At 51.5% G+C, this 24,367-nt stretch overlaps 1 protein-coding gene across 7 annotated transcripts in view; it reads right to left on the bottom strand.

Moving 5' to 3' along the window:
- NTRK3 (neurotrophic receptor tyrosine kinase 3) overlaps window positions 1–24,367 on the bottom strand; it is a 347,333-nt gene that overhangs the window by 274,384 nt on the left and 48,582 nt on the right. For all 7 annotated transcript variants that reach the window (XM_069465743.1, XM_069465745.1, XM_069465746.1 and 4 more), the window contains exons 2-3: window positions 8,991–9,065; window positions 8,248–8,319 (exon numbers count right to left, since the gene is read on the bottom strand). In XM_069465743.1, the coding sequence (XP_069321844.1) occupies window positions 8,248–8,319; window positions 8,991–9,065 (147 nt within the window). The remainder of the gene's footprint in view (window positions 1–8,247; window positions 8,320–8,990; window positions 9,066–24,367) is intronic.

Here is a 24,367-nt window from a genome sequence, read left to right as displayed (position 1 = left end):
AGACGGGTCCGAAGGCAGCAGGGCTGGTATATAGAGAGCAGCCTGTGCTCCCTGGAAATGGAGGGGCTGGAAGTCAGCCCCCATTCTGAGGAGTGCCATTCTGAAGCTTATTGCCTTCCTCTCCTCTCCCACTGGGTTCCTGAGAACTGGCAACAGCCAACAGGTGGTAGATGGAGCTATCACAAGGACAGGCTCTGGGGCCCTGGAGGCATGCAACTTGGGCTTGGCTTCTGGCTCTGCCATTTGGTTGCTGTGTAACTTTAGGCAAGTCACTTAGCCTCTCTGTGCCTCAAATTTTCCATCTGTAAAATGGGGACAACAATTGTGTCCACTTGCTATTATCAGCATGAAATGATATATAAAAGCACAGAGATGAATGCCAGGCATGTAGTAAGTGCTGCATTCGTGTTAATCCTTGGAGTTCATTGTGTGGGAATGCCTGCCCTGCAGGGAGTTGGGGCGGGGAAGTACAATGAAGTGGGTGAAGCCAAAATAAATTGACAGCAGCTCTCTCTGGCCCTGGCCCTCAGTGGTCCCAGCTGAGTTCCAGCTGCAACCTTTCTTCCAGGAAGAATTTCCCAAAATGCTGGGAGGTCAGGATTGGGCCATGTATAACACTGCCTCATTTTAGAGACATGGAAACAAACTAAACAGATTAAGTAGCTTAGCCGAGGTCATAGCACCATGCAGACAAAGAGCCCAAAAGATGTGCAAGGTGTGGTCACCCAGCACTGCTGCAGCCGGACAGTACCTGTCCCAGCTGACAGCCATCCACACGAGCTCCTCCCCGCACTCGTGGGGGCCGAAAGCCCAGGATCGTCTCATCTCCTGGCCACCACCCAGACACACCCCTGCACACAGTCCGGACTCAAGCTCCCACCTCATTAGATCTGTGCAAATCCTACTCCACTGACAAATGGCTCCAGTTTGAAATGCTGCTCCCTCGGAAATTTTTTCAGTTTATCTTATGGCAAGACTTGATGGCCTGGAACTGTGAACATGTGTCTAAACAGCTCCAGGAGGAAATCCAAGGGGGAAATGGCTGTACACATCCCCGGTGAGCTGTGGCCCTTGCCACAAGCACGCTGTCCGCCAGGCCAAGCCCACTTCTCCGAAGCCCAACCCAACTGCCACCTGCTCCGCAGGGCTGCCAGCCTCTCCCGCCCACCTCTGCTCAGTGGCCCCACACAGTCTTCCAGGGGCTCCTGCATTGCCTGGTGCTGGAGGACCCTGGAGAACGTCAGCCAACCATCTGTGCCGTGTGTCAGTGGGGTGAGCTATGTCACAAGTAACCCACAGCCACTAATAAAGAACCACCACATACTTACCATATACTTTTCTATGCATTTAAATTAAGGAGGCTCAAAGCTATCCCTGTGCTAGCACCCCGCTCCCTGTGCTCTGAGACCCTTTCCTAAGTAGAAGAGAAAGGACTAGGGTGACAACTTCATGCACTCCCAGTAGCCCGTCTATTCAGCACACTGGTTACAGCCACTGTCATTCTTGGTTCATCTTTTTCTTTCTTTTTTACCCACAACAAAAGTTTATTTCTCTCTCACGCCACATGTCCACAGAAGGTCAGCAGTGGCCTTGTTCCCATCATCTTCCCAGCAAGACTCTGGCTAATGGAGCAGCCTCCATCTGGAACACCAACATCTGCCCTGCGACAGAGGGAAAAGAGGCCACACAGGCTCTGAAAACTCCTGCTAAGCAGGAAGGCAGGACAGGCATAGCGTGTGTGCGTGTGTGAGAGAAACGAGTAAGCCACGTGATAAAGAGTGCTAGGTTTGTAAGGAGAAGAAAGGCCACTAAGCACGAGCAGTCAGAGGAGGCCTTGCTAAGAAAGTACCAGAAGAGTGAGCAATGAGGAGTCAGCCGTGCAGAGATCGAGGGCAGGGTATTTATCTGGACCAGAAGGACCGACGAGGACAAAAACTCCAACATTCAAGGAAGCGGAGAAAGCTCCTAAGGCCGCGGCAGACAGAACAAGGGGAAAGCGCAAGGAAATTGGAAGGGAAATAGAAACCGTATCTGTGTGAATCCTGTGGCCGCGGAGGGGGCTTAGATTTTACCATAAGTAACGCAGGAAGTTCATGGGAGGGCTTTACGCAGCCGAGTGCACGATGGGATTTATGTGTTTAAATATCACTCTGGCAACTGTGTTGACAATGAAACGCAGCAGACAAAAGTGGAGGCACGAAAACCTAAGTTAGGGGGCTGCAGCCCTAGGGCCAGAAGGCGGACGGTGGATCTGTAAACGGAAGGGTGAGAAAGTGGATGGATGCAAAGTGTTTTACGGCTTTGATCGACTGCATGGCAGAAGGCGGAGGAGGGCAGGTAAAGGAAGGAGAAGAGTCCAGAATGCCCCCCAGGTTTCAGCAGGAACAATGAGATGGGCGGTAGCACCTACAGGAACAAGAAGCACTGAGGGGGGACAGGTTTAGAGTGAGGACATGGTATGAAATCAAAAAATCCCGCTTTGGCCAAGTTAAGGTTGACATGCGACTTAGCCACCAAGTGGGTGGTCTGATACAGGAACCCAAAGGGCAGGGATGGGATGTTAATTTGGGAGTTTGGTTCTAAGGCCCCTTCCTGCTTTAACTATCTATGATTCTATGAAATGGGAGACCAGTGAGTGAACAAGGAGGAAATCATTGATAACAGCAAAAAAAAACACTGAGTTTTTCACAACACATTGTCTTAAGCACTTTCCAGGCATTGTTTCAGAACAACCCCACGAAGTAGGAACTCGTACATTCCCTTCAAAGCTCATGGAAGTTCAGTAGGCTGCCTATAGTCAGCCCCAGGATGCGGAAGATCTAGGTTTTGAACCCTGGTCTTTTTATCTTCAAAGCCCATTCTTCTTACTGTTAGCTATACAGTCTTCAACGGCTAAGTCCTCCACGTAGAACAGAGGAGGAAGGACACTTGTGGAGAAGCAGCGAGGGGGCCACGGGTGCCAGTTACCAATCCCTTTGGGACGTGGAGAAAAGTCTCAATGCAGAGGAAAGGGGCAGGCAGAGAGACTAACGTCTGCTGATACAATATCTACACATCGTCCTGGAACCCAGAATCAGGGGTTATTTCAAGGAGAATTATAATTAATACAATATATAATAAACCAACGTCACCATGTTTTCATGCCAACAATCTCTGGAGACATGTTTTGCCTACACAGACAGTGTCCTGAAAGGACAGGGACTCTGGTCACCTTCTCTGTTTCTATCTAACCAGAATTGCTGAACTCCTCTCCTGGCCAACGTAGCACCGTTGACACAACCATGCCCAGATCAGGACACTCCACCTCCCTCCCCACCCTGGGGGCTGGCTCGCTCAACCGAACAGTGAGCGCACACTTGCTTATCGCAGAGAGAAGAATAACTCAGTCTGGCCTCCAGAGCTTTTTGGAAAAGCGCAAGAAACTGAACACGAGAGAACCACCATGATCAACTCTAAGGGATTAAATACACATTCTTTTGGTTTGCTGGAATCTTACATTAAATATTGTTGGAAATAAGGGGGCCATACACTAATGCTAAGAAATCTTTCATAATAAAGACGTTCAGGTTGTAACATAACTGTCATTATAGGATTTGACCTGAAAAGGAAGAGAAACTAAACGGAGCTCTCTCAACACAGCTCTTTGAGGAGGGATGGTGCTGGTTGTCCACGGGCAAACAGTGGCTCTCTAATAAAACTTTAAAGACGTCACCCCTCCTACAAGAAGTTCTCACTGTGAAAATGAGAGAGACAAAACACTCCCGGGATGTAAGAAAGTACATGGACTTCAGAGTCGAAGGGATCAGAGTCTAAATCTTGACCGCTGCCCTGCCTTACTGTCTGACCCTAGGAGAGCTCGGTTATGACTTCCTGAGCTTCGGTGTTTGCATCTACGAAATGGGGATGGAGGAGCCGCAGCTCAGAGTTACTGCGAGGAGTAAGTAAGCTCACATCTGCAAAAGCACCAGGCACAGTCGTTGGCACAGAGTAAGTTCTCAAATGATATTAGCCTTTCCCCCTTTTCCTCTGGTGCCAATCCTTTTTTGTGCAGTTTTCTAAATATCTTAACAAGTTTTTTAACTGCTTCTGTGAAAAGCATTGCCCCTTCCGGCCCATAAGGTATAGTGGGAAGATTCCTGGAAAGAGGATCAGAGGGTTCTGGCACAGTCCTACTTCTGCTGTTTCCAAGTCAGACCCTCTCTGGGCCTGACCTCTGCGCTGTAAAATAAGGCTGCCTCCCACGCCGCTGCCCCCGGCATGGTTATGAGAGTCCGATGAGATGATGTATGAAAAAGCACTTTGCAAACCATGCCATGCTCCACAGATGAAAGGAAGCACCATCATTTGAGTGCAGCTCATAGACAGGCGTCTGCATAAGTCTGTTTATGGGGACCCCAGACTGTGGAGATCCGGTCTGTGTGTGAGCCATGCCAGAGAAAACAAACCCCAAAAAGGAAGACAGGAGCCAGCTGCACAGGCAGGGCTCAGGGGACTCGGAGAACAGCCCAAGTTCAAGAGTGTTGCTGGTGGGCGTGGTCTCAAATCAGATGGAAATAAGGAAAGTTGTAAGGTCATAGGTCCTATGTGAAACTAACAGTGTCTATAGAGGGGTCTACGTATACTCTAGAGCAAGGGGAACTAACCAGAGAGAACAGAGAATTTGCCACGTTTATTCATCCGTATTCAGGGAAGAAAGACATCAGAGAATGTGAGCGCTCCAGTCACCAGAGAGACAGACTCCACCAGGAGACAGAAATCCAACTTCCAGAATAAAGAAGTGGTCAGAACAGCCATCAAGGTCACCTAATCCCTCCTCTTTGATTCTATTATCACCACCACCAATAATAACAATAATTACCGTCATTATTAGCAACTGTCATTTCTGAGCTCCGGCCATTTGCCGGGCACTGGGCTAAGAGCTGCGTGTGCTGCTGTCATTTAATCTTTGCCACAGTCCATCCCTATCACAGGGATATATCACACTATTATTACGCCCACTTTAAGATTAGCAAATTAGCCATTCCAATTATCAATTTGAGAAACCCTTATCCTTAAGAATCCCTAATCCAAAACCCTCAAGATCAGGGAAGGGATATAAGGGCCAAGAACATTCCAGTCTCTCAAAAAGGATTCCCCCCAGTATATAGTGACCCACATCTCATTTTGCACCTTCAATAGAAGGTAGAGAAAACTCCAGTAGTCAAAAGGAGATGGTCAGCCACTCGTCAGCCTGGAAACAGGACCCAAGAGCCCTCATCTCCAGCCTTTCATGTGCCAGATGGCTCTGCCTTAACTTCAGGCTCATTTTCCGGCGTGGGGAAGAGTGACACTGACTAATGCCACAGCAGCTCAGGGGTGGGGAGCAGGTGAACCAATCAGGACAATCGGACAAGCTGACATCAGCATGGGGCAGTGATGTCACTTCCTGCTTCTTATTCTGTACGGAGGGGAGAAGACGAGCCTCCTCTGCCATCGCCCTAAAAAAAAAAGAAAGAAAGAAAAAGAGAAAAAGCGGACACGCCAGGGCTTGGCAATTAGTTTTGGGGTGAGTGATCGTCTTGTGATTGCTCAGCTGGGGCTTGAAGACTTGTAAATGCATTTAGAGGACAGAAATAGAAGACGTTGTGAGAGAGCAGAGAAACCTGGCCCATTTGCCAGGAGAAAATGTCCCAAAGCTGCCGGGAAATTTACTCAATTGGGATCTGGGGTGTGTCTTTATACCTAGGAAAAGTTAATAAATAAAACCCAGGGATGAAGCCAGTGCACGTCTCTCCCAGCCTCCTCTGGATGCCCCACTGTGCTATCAGAGGCCCCTGACCGGGTGCTGACTTCCTTGCACCAAGGTGAGCATCCCAACTGGCCGCCAGTGTGCAGCCAGACCCAAACTGGGGGTAGACTGATGGTGAGCCATCTTTCTCAGCGATGCCCCCACAGCCAACAGGGGACAAGGACTTTGACAAGGGCTGGCCAACAGAACACAGGGTCCAGCAGAACACAGGGCCCAAGGTCACGGGCAGGTTCAATGTCATCCGCAGGCCCTACTCCAGCCAGAACCCCCAGCCCCCAAGGCTTTGGGCATTTTGCAAAGCCTCACCAGCCTCTGTTGCCACCACCACCCAGCAGATCCCAGACCATCCCAAAAGACATGGTGGGTCACAGCCCCCTTCCAAGGATCTCAAAGGCAAGCCAAAGACATCTTCTGGGACAACCCCTTCAGAGACACCTGTGGCCCAGGATGCACCCCTGCTCCCACTGCTGAGTCTGTGGAAACCAAATGAGTCCCAAAGCCCTCCCCATCTCCCTGAGAGCTGTGGTGACACCACGCCCTAGAAGGTTCTGGGGCCTCAGCCTCCAACCCCTGACCTCAAAGGGGACAGCACTTCTCCTACATTGACAGCTCCCCTGCCCTAAATATGACCCTGCCCCACAAACTGGCACCCTACGTGCCACATTCTGCCCACAGAGAGGTTTTATTTGGCCCATGGAGTTAAAGGTCTTGTTTTTAGTTGCCAGCTTTAAAAATTTAAGTGGTTTCACTGGATCTCCAAATCTTCTTGAAACAACACGTCTGACAATACTGGGCCCCACTCCACATGGCAGAAGTCAGATGGAACTGCTTACTGGATGCCCCTTTGGAGGGGACAAGTGGTCCCAGCCTCCACTCTCCCCACCTGCTCCACCCTGGGCATTTGGCTTTGTGACCCTTTCATGAGTTACTACGAAAAAGGAAGCTTCTCAGATGTCAAAAGCTTTTCCCTCAGGATATTTTACAATGAAACTCAAACCTCCAATAAAATAAACACCTGGAACATCTGGTCTAAGGCCCTCCTCTGGTCCTAGCTATGCCTCCAGCTGCAAAGAACACACATCAGGACCACCTCACCACAGAGGTTCAGCAAGGGCAAGGGGCAACAGCTAAATGAGGCAGTTGAAAGGGAGGTCTCAGTCCCCTGGAGCTGATACATCTAGCCCTGAGCAGTGGCCACAGAGCTCGCTATTTCCAGAGGGGAGGAAAGAAGGTTCAGCACAAAGCAGGAGTGGCCACAACTGATAAAAGAAATATTTATTGAGTGCTCGCTGTGTGCTTGGGAAAACACACATTGGCCCATGGGTAAGGCCAGGACCCCCAGAAGAGAAACAACTCCCCCTCCACGATGCACGACACTCTCTTCCCCTTCCCCACCTCCTGCCCTCCCCTTCCCTGGATGCTCTGCCTCCCACATGAGATTCCTACCCCGCCGGGCTGCCCTTCCATCACCAAATACAAAGTGCCTCAACCAGCGAAAGTTTCAAGTGGCCAAAGGAAAGACTAGTCCAAGGCACACCGTTCCTCCATTTTCTCCCCAAATGCAGTAGACCCCATCCCACCTGAGACCTGCAGAATCTCTGCTCTTTGGGAATATGCCCATTGGATGTCCAAGACGGCTACTATCCTTGAAGAAGAGTTGTCCCAGACGGCAAGAATCGCCCTGTGGCTATTAGCCATCAGGTTAGCATTTTCCCTGATCACTCATCCTGGGCTTCCTTTCTTGCCCACCTTCCTCCAGGAAATGGTCCTTCCCAGTGTCTATCGGCCCAAAACTAGCCTGGGAGAGGAAGCATCAGGATCTTGTGATTCTGCTCTGCTAGGTCCAGCCAGAGCCATTCTACCAATCAGACAAGGCAGGTGGTGGGGAGCAGGGAGACTGGGAGAGGGAGGCACAGACAGGAACCCCTACCCAGAGCCATGTGACCTCCAGCTTGTCCCAAAAACAGCTGTGTGACCTTACCCAGGTGTCTCCACTTCTCTGAGCTCTTCCCCATTGAACCCAGACTCTACTTAGACATAACGTTTGGTCTGGTCCTGCTTTCTCTCTTCTTCCAACCCTTGACCCAACACACATGTGCACACGTACACACACACACGACAAACATGCTTATAGACCTACAAACGGTCTCAGAAGTGTAGATTCACATTATATACGAGTGGAATCTCCTATCATTTACATTCCCATAAAATTGCAAATCTCATCATGAAAGTGAACAAACGTGGGAGTCAGGAGACCCTTCCCCTAATCCCTGGTCCTAGACTTTTCCTTCTGACAGGAACTTTGCAGATCATCAAATCCAAAGTCCTCCTTTTGAGTGGTAAAGTTCAGGGACTTGCACAAGGACACACAGTGGCAAAGCCAGGTCTGGACCTCCGATCTCCGGCTGCACTGCCCGGCCCGCTCCCCGCGGCGCCCCTCCCGCAGTCAAGCTACTCACATATAGCGCAGGTGGGGGTTCTTGGCAAAGGCTCTGGGCTGGATGCTCCGCAGTCCTGAGTTCTTGATGGTCCTGGCAGACAGGAAAAGAGGGTCAGCAGGGCTCTGGGGTGAGGCTGATGGGGTCAGGCCACGCTGGCCGTGCGGCTGCCCCTGCGGATCCAGTGCGTCTCTTCACCGCCAACCACACGAAGAGGCCAGCTGGGGGTGTCGGTGGGGGTGCCGGGGCTCTCACCCCAGGGTCTCTGCAGGAGGCTGGGACATGGCGGGCAGTGCTGGCAACGGTGAAAACAGGGGCTCCTGCGGGCTCAGCGACGACAGGGATAGAGCCCGCCACGTGCCTTTTCCCTCTCCCACCCCAGGTCCCCCACAGCCACTAGCACTGAAGCCCAAAGGGAAGGGGCTCCAGAGCTCAGTGGCCAAGCACAGGGCTGAGGGAAGAACCCCAGCACCGCAGGCCTGGCTTCAGGGCCTGCCTCGGAACCCTGCCTACAGGATGTGACTTCAGGCAACCCCTCCGCCTCTCTGACCGGGGTGAAATGCAGGGCAGTGAAGAGATGGCTTTTGGAGCCCCTGACATCTCCTAAGTAGGTACGGTACCAGCTCCACCAAAAGAGGCCCCGTGCAGGGGGAAGCACAGACGGCAGCCTTGCCCGCCCATCACCTGGCCCCGGAAGGTGACCAGGGACGCCCCACCCCACCCCTTCCACCTGGAAACGCCACTCTGTGGCCGGGCGCACTCACAGCTTTTGGAGTCCGGTGTAGAGCTCCATGTCCACGGCGTTGAGCGTGTGCAGGCTGCGCCAGTTCTCTATGTGTCTGCAGGGGAGGAGGAGACGCGGGTCAGGTCAGCGGCGGGGACAGTGGAGCGGCGCTGGCTTTCCAGCCAGAGAGACCTGGGTTTGAATCCTGGATGCGCCAAATGCGAGCCAGGCCTTCTGCCAAGTCTCCAAATATCTCCGAGCCTCAGTTTCTTCCTCTGTGTGGTGGGATTCCCACTACCTGCCTGACGGGGACATTGTGAGAACGGAGTGGACGCACCGGATCAGGTGCCTGGCGCACGGATCGCATTTAGTGTACCCCTCAGCTCCAGAAAGACTTCGCTCTTTAAAGACGTGAAGCCCCATCTCCCTGCTCATCTTTCTGACTCGGTTTCCCTCTGTTCCCTCTCTTTCTTTTTCCTACTTAGGATTTCCTAAGGACAGGCTCTTTTTTTCTTAGCTCCTGCCCGTAAAGACAATGCAAATGATGTGGCTTTAAAAACAAGAAGGGGTGGCGTGCCAGTGGGCGTGGCTTCTGGGTAGAGAAGCCCAGGAGGAGGAACACACACCTGCCTCCGCACCCACCAGGGCCCAGACATGACAGCCCCTCTGGGCAACCACAGCCCAATCTGTCCGGGAGCTCAAGAAAACCAATGGCTTGATTTGGGGGTGCTGACTCTGGAGGGGAGGGGGCATCTGAGGACAAGGAGGTACCAGGGTTTTGTGGAAAGCATGTGCGTCTGGTATTCAAGGAGCCGAAGTCTAGCTTCACCTGAGGCTTCAGCAGCCAGTGACTTTGAGCAAGTGCTTTCACCTCTCTGGGCCTCTCATCTCTTCATTTGTAAAAGGCGAAGGTTGCACTAGATCAGCAGTTTCTTCCCCTTTTCATCACAAAGATCTCCTTTTAGCACTTTCTCCCCAGAGAACTCATGTTTAAGGAGGTTTGTGTCTAGCAAGCACACTACATTTATTAAGTACTAATTAATTCATCTTCTCGATTTATTAATCAAAGATATAAATCACTGTTAACCAGAGCTTTTTATCAACACAAACCAGTGCTAACTCACCCGATGCATAAATTCCAGCCCAAAGCAAAGAGACTTGAAAGTTCTGCTTGCAAAAGAAGGCTTGTCAGAGGTATGGACCTGATTTCTGTTAGTGCTTCTGACATTGACTAAACGCCAGGTTCAAACATCCCTCATTATTGCTTTTGGGGTCCCCAGGTTGAGAACCATTAGACTATTGATTACTGAGGCCTTCCCAGCTCTAAAGCCATGTGAAAGATGACCATTCATACACACCTGCTGTCCCACGGAGCACCAGAGGATCTTGGGAAAAGGCCTTCCACTGCCCACCCTGCCCTCCCAGGACTTGACTCTCGGTCAGTGCCCACGAGGTCTAAGTACCATCTTAGTGAAGAGTGCAGAGAGGTGACAGCTCACCCTGAGACGGAGCTACGCAAGGCACACTCTGGCCAGAAAAGTGACAGCCACCTTCCCCAGACGTCTCCTCCCCAGCCCCACCACACCCGTAGCTCTGCCATCTGCCACCAAGTCGAGCCAGAGCCAGGAAGGCAGCAGGACCGTGGCTGCCAGGGCCTCTGGAAGCATTTCAGGGCCGCGCAGTGGTAAGGTATGCAGAGAGCCTGTTTTGTACCACATTCTCTCGAAGCCCCTGCTGAGCAGCCAGAGACACTGGCATCTGCTGGGGACATGGACCAGGTGGCCAGGTTAGTATTGGATTCCAATTCCAAAGTCTTCTCCCTGGAAGCCTCACAGCCCCAGGTCAGTTAGGGTGGTCTGGGCTCACCACAGCAGGGACCTGGCAACATTTCAGATGAAAAGGAAGGCCAGGAGGAGTAGAACTACCTGTGCCACTGGGTCCCCCAGTGTGTTCCCTGGGCCACTGGTAAATTACCAAGGAGATTACGTGTTTGTACAGAGTACCTTTAGTTAACTACCCAGAGCCCAGCATCCTGCAACCATCTGCTCCCAAGTGACTGTGAACCAAATTGTGTAAATAAGTGGAATCATTTTTCTCAGCCCACATTAGAATTCCATAAATTCGTTCTGAGCTGTCAATCATGACTGCATCCTAAAACTTTACTTTTCTCAGCCCTCGCGTCCTTATGCCTACAAATTGACCCTTCCCCAACATATGCACACACTGGGCTGTGGCAGGGAAGTGAATGAGCTCCTTGCTGCAGAGAGTCCTCTGCTAACAGAATCATGGCCACCACTGTTGGGTGGGTCTGACTTTTCCTAATCCAGGGAATGGCATTTTCATGGCCACCATGCAGGAGTGTGGTTAAGAGTCCAAGCTCTGGAACAGCGATCAGTGAACTTCAGCCCTCTGCCTGCTTTCATACAGCCCCAGAGCTAAGAATAGTTTTTATATTTTTAAAAAATCAAAAGAAGAATCATATTTTGTGGCACGTGAAAACTACATGAAATTCAAATTTCCATGTTCACACCCGGTCATTTACTGCCATCCATGGCTACTTCTAAGCTAAGACGACAGAATGGAATAGGTGTTCCATGGGCCGTACGGCCCACAAAGCTTAAAATATTTACTCTCTGACCCTTTACAGGAAAAAGTTACTGACCCCTGCCCTGGAGCCAGTGGCCACGATGCATATCCTGGCCCCACCCCCTACCTCTATCTATGTGACCCCGTCCAGGTGACTTCACCTGTCTGTGCCTCAGATTTTTCATCTGCCAAATGGGGATAAGAAGATATCTGCCTTCTAAGAATGACGTGATGACTGAAAGACCATGCCGAGAGGCCCCACAGCAGTGTGGGGAGCACGTAAGTCCCCAGGCAGAGCTAGCTGTGCTATTTTTCCCTCTGTGCCTCGCAGAGGCTGAGCAGTCTTTTCTCAGTTTTCAAGCTAAAAATGGCATCAGGCTTCTGCTGGAAGTTGTCATTTTTCAGCAATCATTGATAAAATCCCCATGTGGCAGAAGGGTGCAGGGGTAGGAAACCTGTCACTCATGACCTCCAGAAAAACCGCTCCAGCAGAGATTTATAAACAGATTCAAGGAATGCGCAGACGCCGCGTCAGAGCCGGTTCCGAGGAAGAGCAGGACGGTGAAGGTGCAGCCCTGACATCTGCGGATGACAGCGGCCGGGGGCCTGCCAAGCTCTCCTATGACTCACCACTTGGTACCAGACCAGGGGGGTCAGTCGTGGGTGCTCTGCTGGCTGCTTTGAGCTATTAGGGAGGCCACGAGTTTAAGTGGAAAAGGCAGGCTCTAAAAAGCGTAATAAATAAGACAAAGTAGGAGAGCAGGAGCGGGTTGCTTTTGCTAAGGGTGGCTACTGGACGCAGTGTGATAACATGTGGCTTCCCCTTCTCTGTAGCTCCTCTGGGTTGTCCATGCCGTTGCCATCGAGCATTTGTTTTGCCATTTGAAAAACCCTCAGTAACGACACATTTCTAAAGGACGGTCAGGCGCCTGAACCCTGTGTGGGGTGGTGACGGATGGTTCCGCTCCAGGACGGCAGGCAGGACCGGCTCGTCCCTGCCAAGGCGTCTCACACGCCCACTCCCGCTGTGGGGGAGAAGGACTCGGCAGTGCCGGTCAGCAGGCCTGCGTGGTTCTGCAGAGCGTGTAGCGGCGGTGACTCCCATGGGGACCTACTCCCCTGCTCTCAATCTGGGTGTCCCTGCTTCAATCAGGAACAGGGAGGGGACGGAGTAGAGGGAGGACAAAGGGTGGTGCTCCAGGCTCCCAGCCCCACCTTAAATAAATTACCTCCACTTTAGTCTCTTAATACAGCGGTTCTCAAGGGGAGGCAATGTTGCACCCAGCAGACATTTGACTGTGTCTGGAGACATTTTTGGTTGTCACAACTGAGGAAAGAGAGTAACACTAGCTTATAGTGGGTAGAGGCCAAGGACGCTGCTAAACATCCCACAATGCACAGGACAGCTCCCTGCCACAAAGAATTACTGGCCCCAAATGTCCACAGCACCGAGATCAAGAAACCTTGCTTTTTATATAAAGCTTCTGCCTAAGATTGCCACTGAAGCAAGAGTCCCATGTCATAGAACAACATCAATTTTGAAAATGACTGCTTTGCAGCAAATACTACAAGGCCTCAGGCCAAAACAAAAAGGTCTGCCTCGAGGTCACTGAGTCCAGGGGAGAGAGAAAAATTCAAAGCCAAGGCTCCCAGGACCCTCCCAAGTCAAAGGCATTACTTGAGAGGGAATGAGGGGCTCTTTGGCCCACTGGACTACGGTCCAAGCCAGGCTACACATTGAGAAACAAGATTGGTCTCTTCTCACCAGCTCTGGCTGGAATCCACTGACCAAGAGCCTTTTTCCTCCACTGAAGTTTCTCTCCTGGATTTCTCATACCTCTTCATTCCCCAGAAATGTAAAATGCTTTATCCAGAGAGTGAGCTCAATACCCTGTGCCTACCCTCTCGTGACTGCCCTTCCACGACACCACAGAATCTCTGCCGTGCCAAGAGCTAATAGGCACCTCTTTTCCAGAAAGAGGAAGGCAGTGAGGCACAACACACGACAACATTGACCTCCCGAGCCAGAGCCAGCTTAGGGCTGCAGCTCCATAACCTCAATGTGGTCGTGGTGGACCTCTGCAGTCAAGATCTCATGATGCTGCCGGGTGGGCTTGGGTGGGACAGAGTCCAGGGATGGCGATGCAGAGTCTCTTCAGAAATATTAGAAAAACTGTCAGAAACAGCCACTCTCCATGATTCACAATGGCAATACTGAGTCTTGGAGACCCAGGACTACAGATAGCTGCTTCCCACCCATTTTTGGAAGGAGACATGGTATAAATTAAATATTACTGGACACATTCATGGAGAATACAAAAATCTTTTGTGCGTGCTACAATAAATTAGATTATGCTCTTGTACCATAGCTTTGTGTTCCTCCTTCTGTTTTGCTCGGGCCAATATGAAAATGAATTGGCAATCTCTAAGCATCTAAAAAGTAGATGGTGCAGACTGTGTGGTCCATATTTAATTAAAAACATGTCATGTGGTTATGTTTAAGAGTTGTTTATACCTCTAATATTTAATGTTTAGTGTTTATACCTCCTGTACACAGAAAACTCTAGAACCCTAAGACGTCCACTGGCATCTCACCCTAGACGACTAAGGTGGTTGAGGAAGCCCACAGGAGGGCCAAGGCCCCTTCACCCGGCAGAACCCTTGGTCATGTGGGCACTTAGCAGGGCTGGGGCTTCTGGGTGGGATGTAGGCACATCCTTCCGTGGGACACGGCAGGCCCAGTACTTCCACCTTTTTCTGAGCTTTTCCCTCTTCCCTTTGGCTGTCAGATTGCTATTTTCACTGTGACTTCTTACTGCTATTAATGAGCTGTTCTTCATAACCAAATTTTCCAGACAACTAAATTTAAATGCAAAACCTTTGCATTTGCAACTTCCTTGCTGCATGCTCCTTTTTTCCCCTAAAGTCCATTACGCACTGCCTCACCTTTTTAAGCAGAGTAAACAGAATGTGATTTACACTTCCCTGGTGACCCCACAGCATCATGACCAACCTATCTAGTCTGCTGGGCTGTGACATAGCAAAGCCCTCAGTAACTCCTGAAGTGTGCAGAACTTGTACCTCTACCCCAAACGGCCTACCCTAATATGATTTCTGATTCTAACGGTTATTGTGTCCATTTTTAACAATTTTCTGGCCCTTTCTGTGATATCAGGCCATGGGCCATCACCTCTTGAGCAGCTGCCCCCAGGGCCCTCTCCCTCCCCATGTGCCGTGACCAGTCTCTTCTGTAGCCTCCTGGAGCACAGGGCTTAGGCGCTGGCACCTGGAGGCAGGTGATCTAGAGAGGACACAAGCTCTAGCGCTGGAAGCCAGATGCCCCTGGGCCAGTTGCATGAGACTCTCCCATCCTTGGTTTCTCCATAGGAAATCTAATTGTGACGAGGGTTAGAGGAGGCAATGCCTAAGTCCCCAATTCAGCGTAGATGCACGGAGCAATAAATAGCTGATTCCACTGCTATTCTTAGACTTGTGTGTTAAGTAAGAGGACAGAGGATCTAAGGGAATATGAAAAAATTCATACACACACTCACACATATAAATAGGTAGCTATTTGCCCTTGTTTTCTTACTACTTTGTTTTTGTGCCTCCTTTCTGGATAACTGAGGTTACCAGATAAGTGAAGCTTTCTAAAGGTGCAGGCATAATTCACACTCACTTAGCAGTACCTAAGTGTACACCACTAACATTATGTTCAGTATACTTGGAGGTACATCCTGGCAGGAGGCAGTTGAAACTAATGTTTCCCTGATGTTTTTTATATATGAGTAGCCCACTCTTCCTGCACAGAGCTCAAAACAACGAGATTGCATACAGGTGTCCTGTCTCTCTAGTGGGTGCCTGGGGAAACTAGCTTGGGATTCCATTTCCTAACAAGTCAGCGTTGGAGCACATGCATGCAGGAGCATGCTTGTGAGCACACACATGCACACACTCACGAAATGTGCATTTGACTCCGAAGCCTTGTAGGGCAATGAGGAAATTGATTTGTTATCCAGGCGTATTATGTCTAGTGATCCAGACAGCAGCATTAGCTTTCAATTATCTGATATGTTTAGCATTATAAACAAACCGTCTGGAGCAACAGCTCTGTGGTGCTCAGGCACCAAGGGGACGGGGGAGGAGACTAATCAGATCACACCAGCCAAGTCACCCGGCTCTCCCTCCCTCGACAGCTGCTCGTGGGGGGTGGTACTAGATGCCTGGAGAGCCAGACCCAAGAGCCTGGGGGCCCAGGGGCAGGGCGGATGGCTCGGGCTGAGGACTCCAGCATGCCAACACATTAGCGTACAAGCCTACATGCAGCTGTGCATCAAGGACCGCGGTGAACCAGCCTCGCATCTGGGACCCCCCGGGACCGCTGAAAGGAACATTCGGATCAGATCACGCAGCGAACAGATGAGAGACGACAGCATCTGTGCCGGCTTCCTGATCAATTCCAAAGCTTGTGCCAGGAACGAAGAATGTTCCTGCACACACCTGTGCTCTTCAGGTGCAGAGATGCTGTGTCTCCTAACAGAGGAAAAGATCAAGGGCACACGCCCTCTGCTAGCACCCTAAGAAAAGCCCTAACTCTCGAAAGCGGGATTTCCCCTGGGAGCTAGCCTGTTCACCAGGGGGTCCAGGCTGTTGAGCTTGAACCCCAGCCTGTGGCCACACTGCCTGGCCCCTCCCCAGCCATCTGCTGCTCTCCACCATCACCACTGCTGCCCGGCTGGTGCTGGATGGCCACCCCAGCTTGCCCACACGTCAGCACTCCCGCTGACCACCACCTCTACCTGGAGAGCAACTGTCCCCTCCCAACTGGCCTCTCCTCCTTCAACAAACTATGCTGCTGCCAGCATAGCCTCCTCTGCTTGAAACCCTCAAACGGTTTCCCTTTGCTATGACAATAAAATCCAAAGGTCCTGCCTGAGTTGGCCACCAGCTGCCTCTATGGTCCCTCTCTGAACACACCGCCTTGTTTCCTGGGCTCCAGCTACGCGGGCCTGCTTTCTGGCCCTTAAACATGCCAGGCTTGTTCCCAACCGGACCTTCTACAAGATGCTGTCTTCCCCGGTCCTTCCGATCCCTCAGGTTTCCACCCAAACGTCACCTTCTTGGAGGAGCCTGCCCTGGGCCCCTGTGTCAGCAGCTCCCTCCTTCCCCTCCGGTTGCTCTCAGCACAAGCCCCTGTTTATGTCCGTCACAGCCCTTAATAACCATCTGTAATTGTCTTATTTGATTATGTGTTTGTCCTTAGTGTCCCTACACTAGAACTATAATGCAGGGGAACAGGGATCATTTCTGTCTCACCCACCACCCGCTCACCCCCAGAATCTCCAACAGGGCAAGTACGTACCTGGGAAGTCACGCAGATTGGCGATAAGTAGCCACCCGGCTGCCCCACCTCACTGCCAGACGATCTCCACACTCGGCACCTGCACCCCTGAACAGCCCAGAGCCCTGGTTCAACCTCACAGACACCCTGAACTTGATCACTGAGGAGGGATGTGGCCTGGAGCACACCACTGAACATCCCAGTCAGGGACAGGCATCCCGGGGACATCACTACAGGGCCCAGCACCAGGGGGCAAGGGGGGCCAGAGGTCTCGAGAGCCCCACATACACAGCTCCCTCCCAGGACCAGGTCTCAGTCTGCTGCCACTAGCAGTGTCGGGGGGCGGGGGAAGTAGGTGGGGCCCCCTCGCTCCAAACAAAGAGGAGGCAGGAATGCCCTTGGCACTTGGCACATCTTTTCCACCTTTCCCTTCCCTGCATGACGCTGACCTTCACCAAAGCATGAGTTTTCTAAGGGCAGTGGGCAGGAGTTTGTGCTTCCAGAGCTGTGCAAATGCTCAGTGACAAGTGAATGAATGAATGAACCCCCTAAGGATCAACGTTAGAACACAAGCATGTAGCTGTCTAGCAGCTCCCCCTGCAGATCTTCCTCCCTGCCCTCAACCCCTCGCCTTCTTAAGAACTCATTCATTTTTTTCTCCTTCTCTGTGCCCTCACTCTCTCAAGACTGCATCTTTCCATCAACACACAAACATGTTCCAGTAGGGCCCATCTTGGAAAAAACCAATCTCCTGACTCCATGTCCTCCTCCAGCCACCAACTCATGTCTCTGCACCTCTTCACAGCTAACGTTTCAGAAGGATTGCCTACACTAGCAGGCCCTCCTGCCCCAGCTCCCTTTGATTCTCCACCCCAATTTGTCTTCTGTCCCCACTGCTCTGCTGAAACTACATTGTCAAGGTCACCAGTGATTTCCATGTTGGCAAATCCAATCAACCCTTCTTCAAGATTTTTCTAAGATGTCACCTCCTCAGAGAGGCCTTCCCTGAACAACCTTGCTAGAGCCATTCTCTGAACCTCCCTCTAGATCAATAGTTCTCAAGTCAAGGGCCGGTTGTGACCCCCAGAGGACATTTGGCATTGTCTGGAGACACTTTTGATTGTCACTATCGGGGAGGTGCCACTGGCACCTAGTGGGTAGAGGCCAGAGATGTTATTAATACCCTACAATGCACAGGACATCCCCCCACCGTCACCACAACAAAGAATTATCCAGTCCAAAATATCAATAGCACCAAGCTTGAGAAATGCTGCTCTAGAAATTTCCTTCCTATCACTTATCAAAATCTCTAATTATGTCCCTTTTGTGTTTACTTGTTTATTGCATCTCTCTCCTAACGGAATGCAATCTCCATGCAAGAAGGCAGGCAGCCTGTCTGCTGTAGATATTTGTGTCTGCAACACTCATTCCAGTTCCTGGCCATGGAAAATTTAAATTAACACATTAATAAATGACTGTCCCTCCTCAGAACACTGTGACCTTGCAGCGAGTCATGGAAAAGCTGTGGTTACCAAGCCTTGATGGGAATAGCACTGTCTCCAACCACTTGAAGAACCTAAGGTATAAAGAATCAAGCTGTGCCCACGGGATTGGGGTCAGGGGGTTGGACCTCTTATGGCCCCTGAGAGAAAGTCTCCTCCTGTCTATAGCGGAGAATCAAACCATGTTGATTATAAAACTTCTGGTCCCTACTAGACATCTCAGCTTTGAACCAGGAGAGAAAATGGAGGTCTTTGATCAAGAGTAGGGGCTGCCTCAGGCAGGGAGAGAGACATTGATTTTTCACCCTTACTCCCCAATGGGCCTCAGAGCAGAAAGAGTAAGAAGGAGTCTGGTCCAGGTCTGAGCAGCTGGCTTGAAAGTAATCCAATAGTGCGAGCTCTGTGCCTAACATCAGCTGGCCCCCGGGGTTCTGAGAGCGCTGCCCTTCAGGTGGCCAATTTCCTTAGGAAAATATGAAATGGCCAGACCACCCTTTACCGAATTATAAAGCACTTATCACTTCTTTAATAACTACCCGCATGGAGGACTTAATTCACTCAATATGGAAGTTATAAAGGCGAACTGGTAAGTGAGCATTAAGCTCAAGTGCACTGCATAAAGACTTACGAGAGCAATATTTTCCCCTATTAAAAGGGTAGATTTTCTCACTGCAACTCTGCCTCAAAGTTAATGCAGAAAAGTCGCTCTGAAGCTTGGGGCATTCACATCGTTAGAGGGTAATTCCAGGTCACTGGGAGGAAAAGGAGTCCTTGACTTTGCGGGATAATTATCCCCGAACCTGAGGGTGTCAGAGTGATTAGTCAAGGTAACCATCAGGAAGACAAGATCACACTGGTGGGGCCTGGCTCTTTCCTCCACGTACGGGGAGCCGGGATGTGGTCAAGCCACAGAGAAGAGAGAAGTCACGGGTGGAGGAGGACAGGTGGGCTGTGCAGAGGGACCCGAAGGCCAGCTCCTCTAAAGACCTGAGCACTGGATGGAAGGAAGCAACACGGATTGACACTCTTGTAATCTGTAAGGAAACCAGCTCTGGAATTGACAAAGGTTCCAGAGGGTTCCGCTGAAGGAGGTGCAGAGATGGCCCTCCTCATCCAAGTGTGGGAAATGCAGGTTTCGCTCTTGTGAACTTCTCTCTCTGCTTCAGCATCACGACCGGTTTGCTTTCCTCTGGCAATAAACCGTCTGTTCTTTTTCCATAGACTCACCCTCTCCAGAGTCATCTCTCTAGGCACCTGACTTCCATCACTGACTAATTAGAGATTAATTCCAGTTCTACAGCTCTGCCCTTGACGCCTACCCTCTCCCCTGTCCTGTGGCTCTTGTTCTCACAGCAGGCATCCCCCTGACTCCTAAGAGCAAATATGGACAGAACAGCTCCTCTTCCCTCCTGGGCTTCCCCAAACTCCCTCCTCTGAGTGCCCCTGACTTGAAACACTGCAGCAGACATGGTGAGTCGATTTCAAGTTGCGTAGGATACCAGCGGGTTGGCAAGCCCTGACGCAGACTGCTGTGTTTAGGGGAAGTCCGTGGCTGCATTCGATTAGTGATGTCTAGCATGGGCAGAGCACATGGAAAGATAGGGAACATACCATCTGTAAACCATATCTACCCAAGAGGTCTTTGATATCTTCCTCTCTCTTAGATTCAAGTCCCATCAATCCCTCCTTCCTGATATTTCTAGTAATTTCCCTTGTCTTGTTATTTCTACAGCCGCAATCTGAGGAAGCCTCAGAAGTGTACAAGGACCTTTCAGCAAGCCTTTCAGTTTTCAGTCTGTGTATTCTAGCCTGTTCCAGGCTCCGTTTTTACAAAGATGACATTGACTGTGTCCCTCACGGGCTCAAGACCCCCACGGCTATCAAATGCCTCTTACACCAAACCAAAACTTCTATTAGGAAGCCTTAACCCTGCAGGAAATCTGTAACCGGGGAGAAGGGAGTGTACAAAGAGCTAGGGACCCTTTGAGAACAGAGACAACTTTTTCTCTGTTCCCCATGTCCAACCCATTGCACCACTGAGACGCTTCTCTGAGGCTCAAATCCAGATGGAAGCTGAGAGGAAAGAGGAATTGCTAATGGGACCTGTGTAAGTGGCTTTGTGACTCTCACGCCCCCATCCCTGTATCCCCTCATCTTTCTCTCAAAGAAAATAAAAACTCACGCTGCTCCAGGGAGGTGTGCTCACATCGACAGAGAAGTCTACCCGCTGGGCCTCATCATGCCCTGTCCCCTGGACTTCTGGAAGCCATTTGGTGTAGTGAAAAAACAATGGCTGTGAAGTCACCACTGGGCTTCACTTGCCAGCCTGTCACCGACAAGCTGGGTAACCTCCCATGGCCTCAGTTTCCTCATCCGTAAAACAGAGTAACACCAACCTCATGGAGGCATGATGCCAACGAACTAATGCAGTGTCTGCAAAAGACCCGGCAAGCACATTGCCTGAGAGAGGCGAGGGCTCAAAGAATGGAAAATACATTCCTCTCCAAAAAGAAAACCAGTCACGGGATTGTGCAGGGATTGAGGTCAGGAACTGGAGCCCCCACGGCAGAGAGGGTGAGCCTGCCTGTAGCTGCAGTGACTGAGGCTGTGGTGACACACGTGTGGCCTGAGACCCTCCCCAGACACCCCCTTCCCCACCTCCACCCAGTGCTTCCTCTTCCTGTAGTAACCCAGCCTGCACTTCCCAAGTAGGCAAGCAAAGCCCTGGCTGCCAAGATCTGGTTCCCTTCCGCTTCCTCTGGGCCCCCGTCCCTCTCCCGCCAGCCCCCGGTACTCAGTGAGTGTCTGTGCACCGGAATGTCTCCTTCTGGCTTCCGACACACAGCATCTTCCTCTCTCCACCAAGCTCTTAACAAACCATCGCCACCCAGTCGCCATCACTCAGCGATCCCAGCCTCACCCTCTAATTACTGGGGGGGGTTTTCTAGGTGGCTGCTGATGTACGTATGGAATCCTGTCACCTGTATGTCCAGGCATTATCCGCCTGGCTTCCCTCATGAGAGCAAAAATTCCTCGACAACAAAGTCAGCCACATTCTATTTGTTTTGTTCGCCTTCGTTGTGCCCCGTGCTGCGCCCAGAGAGTGTTCAGACCCCACAGGGATTCCCAGCAGCTTCTCCTGGAAACTGGGACCAGGTGGGCTCCCTGCTGTGGTGGAGAAGAGCTGTCTACGGCCGGGGGGGGGCAGGGCTGGGGTTCAATGCCAAGGGTCAGAGAAGCACAGAATGGGGAGATGCTGACCAGCACACACCCCTCAGGGTCTCATCCTTCACATCAGCTCAGAGGCCCCCACTTTCTAAGAGCCTTCCTCAGCCCCTCCTCTGTGCTGTCCGTCACAGAACCAGGGTTGATATTTGAAATAGGTGACACCTCATAGAGCTCGGACTCAGAAACAAGAGGGTAGCAAAGGGTTGGATTGGGGTCCCAAGCCCCTCCTCCTGGGCCAGCACTGATCCTTAGCTCCCAGAGGCGGTGGGGGCACAGGGACGAGGAGATACCGGGGAGGGGCCGCTTGCCTGGAGTATTGGGTGTCGTCACTCAGGGGGCTCAGGCAGCAGGTATTTTCCCACTGCTGTAGAGGTGGTTCACTGTTTTCACAACTTCCTGGCCTTAACTGGTGGGTGCTGGTGAGTGTCGGCTCTAAACAGAGCCTGTGCTTCCCACAGGACACTGATGCTGTCTTGTACTCTCTGGCATGCCTGTCTCCTCCACGAGACTCCAGAGCCTTGGGGCAGAGACCATGTCTTTTATCTCAGCATCTCCAGTGCCAAGCAGGGTACCCAGCTACTAAAATGCCCTCAGGAAATGTGGCGTGAATGTGGCAGGAGGGCTCCTTCCCAGAACTGTCAGTTTCACCCTTGGGCGAGAACATTTCATCCACTGAAAGGAGTCATCCAAACTAGCAAAGACAGGCCCGAGGCACCATCTGGGGAATCCCATGGAGGGATAGGACAGGAGTATGCAGCAAAGACACTAACCGGCACTCTGTTAGGGAGCCTGGGTGAGCACAGCCCCTGAAGACTGACCCTCTGCGTTGGGGATTGGGGATGGCATAGAAACCTCAAGGTCAACATGATGCCTCTGCCTCCCACCCCAACACTTGGGGGAGCCCACCCTTTGGCCCCCACCCCTGCAGGCATTCACTGTTTCAAGGCCCATAACTGCAGGGTTCACTCAATGCGAACAATGAATAAATGAGCGGCATTATTGAGCACCATGCATGGGCCTCTGGCTACTGAGCTCACTCACGTCTGGCTGCTCTCCCCACGAGGAAGGACGTGATGGCCGGAAGCCTCTCCTCAGTCCCCACCTGCCTGGCCTGGCTGTCAACCTGGAGCACCTCTACTCAGTGGGTCACCTCCTCCCAGGCCTCGGCCAGGCTGGTTTAGCCAGGCCTCCCCCAGCAGCAGGTGGGGCCTGGAACTTCGCTTCATTCATTAATTTATAAAGCACTTATTTCATGCCAGATGCCTCAGCCTGGCATCTGCTGTACCTGGACAGATGTCTTCTCCTGTCCCACCCTCCCTCATGCCTACTGTGGGTGCCTCATCAATACAACAGGGTCTCCACCCTGGGCCCTGATTGTTACTTCAGTGAGACGCTGAGATGCTGGGATGGGAGTCCTGCCCAAATCCTAGCTGCTCAGCTGGGCCCTAACAATGCACCTAGCACGCCATCAGCCTCTTTCTCCCAGTGGATGGGCCCGGGCCCTGTTCACACTTCTCATCACCACCTTGCTAATGGCTAACGGACCAGTTTCAAACTGTGTAGATCCCTCTCTGCCCCCCTTGGAATCACAGCATTATTAAGTTTTGCTGCCCAGACCCACCACATTAGGCCCATGGTCAGCCAGACCAGCCTGATGCCTTACGCCACCATGGTGTGTTGAAGGGGAAGGCTGGCTATACCCCAGGGTCCAGCCCAACAGCTGGTCAGTTTCCCTTACCTGAGCCCACCTGTCGTTAGCTTTCTTCCTTTTCCCCAGCAGCCAGAATTCAGAATGCCTGAAAGCTGCACTGTGCATATGAAGACACTCATGGGCCCTGTCCCTGGGCTCTAAGGGTGTGTGCAGCCACCCCACCATGTGCAATTCAGGAATGTGTGCGAACTCCCTGAAGGTGGAAAACTTCACAGTAGTGTTCAGCTCAACCCTCAGGGAACCTGCGTGGCACCATACCCTCACCTCCTGGACACCTCTTAGATGCTATGGAAGTGCAGAGAGGTCAAAGGACAAACAAACCCCGAGGAAAACATTCCCAATTCACACCATTTAGATGCAAGGGTGGCTTTGGCCATCCCACCCAGACACAGAAGGTGTGGAGTCTCTGCTCTCCCTGTCCTTGAACCTGTGAGACACTAACCACTGCCTGCAGGTGTCTTGAGGTCCCAACACTTCAGAGAACACAAATCCAGGACACCATGATGTTGGGCTTTTCCTAAATGGAAACTGCCTGTTTGCTAAGGGTACCCCGTCCATCGGGTCTGCTCATAAGAGGTTCTTTTTTTGCCCCTGGAATAAACATTTGCACGGGGCACACAAAGCTCTTCTTATAGATAGCAGCTTTATGAAATGCATGCGAATGATCCTCTAAGTCACTCTGACTCTCTGCCATTCCCTCTCTCATTCCTTTGTAAAAGATAGCGCCCTTCCAAGAGGTCTGGATTCCTGATTGGGGCTGACACCCAGGCTGGAATGTGTACATCTATTTGCATCGGAAGGCAGTCAGGGGCCCAAACACCCCGTAATGGTTGCTCCCAGTTGACTACTGCTGCCCAAAACCTACATGAATCCTCCTAGGTCTTCCTCGTTTCTTGCTCCCAAGTCCTCTCCTGGCTAGTTTCACCCTGAGCGGGGAGCCAGAGGGGAGCTTTTCTTCTCCACCAGCCTGCGTCTCCTTTGCTGTCAACCACACTTCCGTGTGACGTCTCCCCACTTCACTGGCTTTCTCTCCCTGCCGCTCCCTCCAG

This window comes from Eulemur rufifrons, chromosome 3 (genome assembly GCF_041146395.1).
Source record: "Eulemur rufifrons isolate Redbay chromosome 3, OSU_ERuf_1, whole genome shotgun sequence".
Classification (NCBI taxonomy): Eukaryota; Metazoa; Chordata; class Mammalia; order Primates; family Lemuridae; genus Eulemur; species Eulemur rufifrons.
The sequence above is the reverse complement of the archived record's forward strand: the minus strand, read 5'-3'. Positions and strand labels throughout refer to the sequence as shown.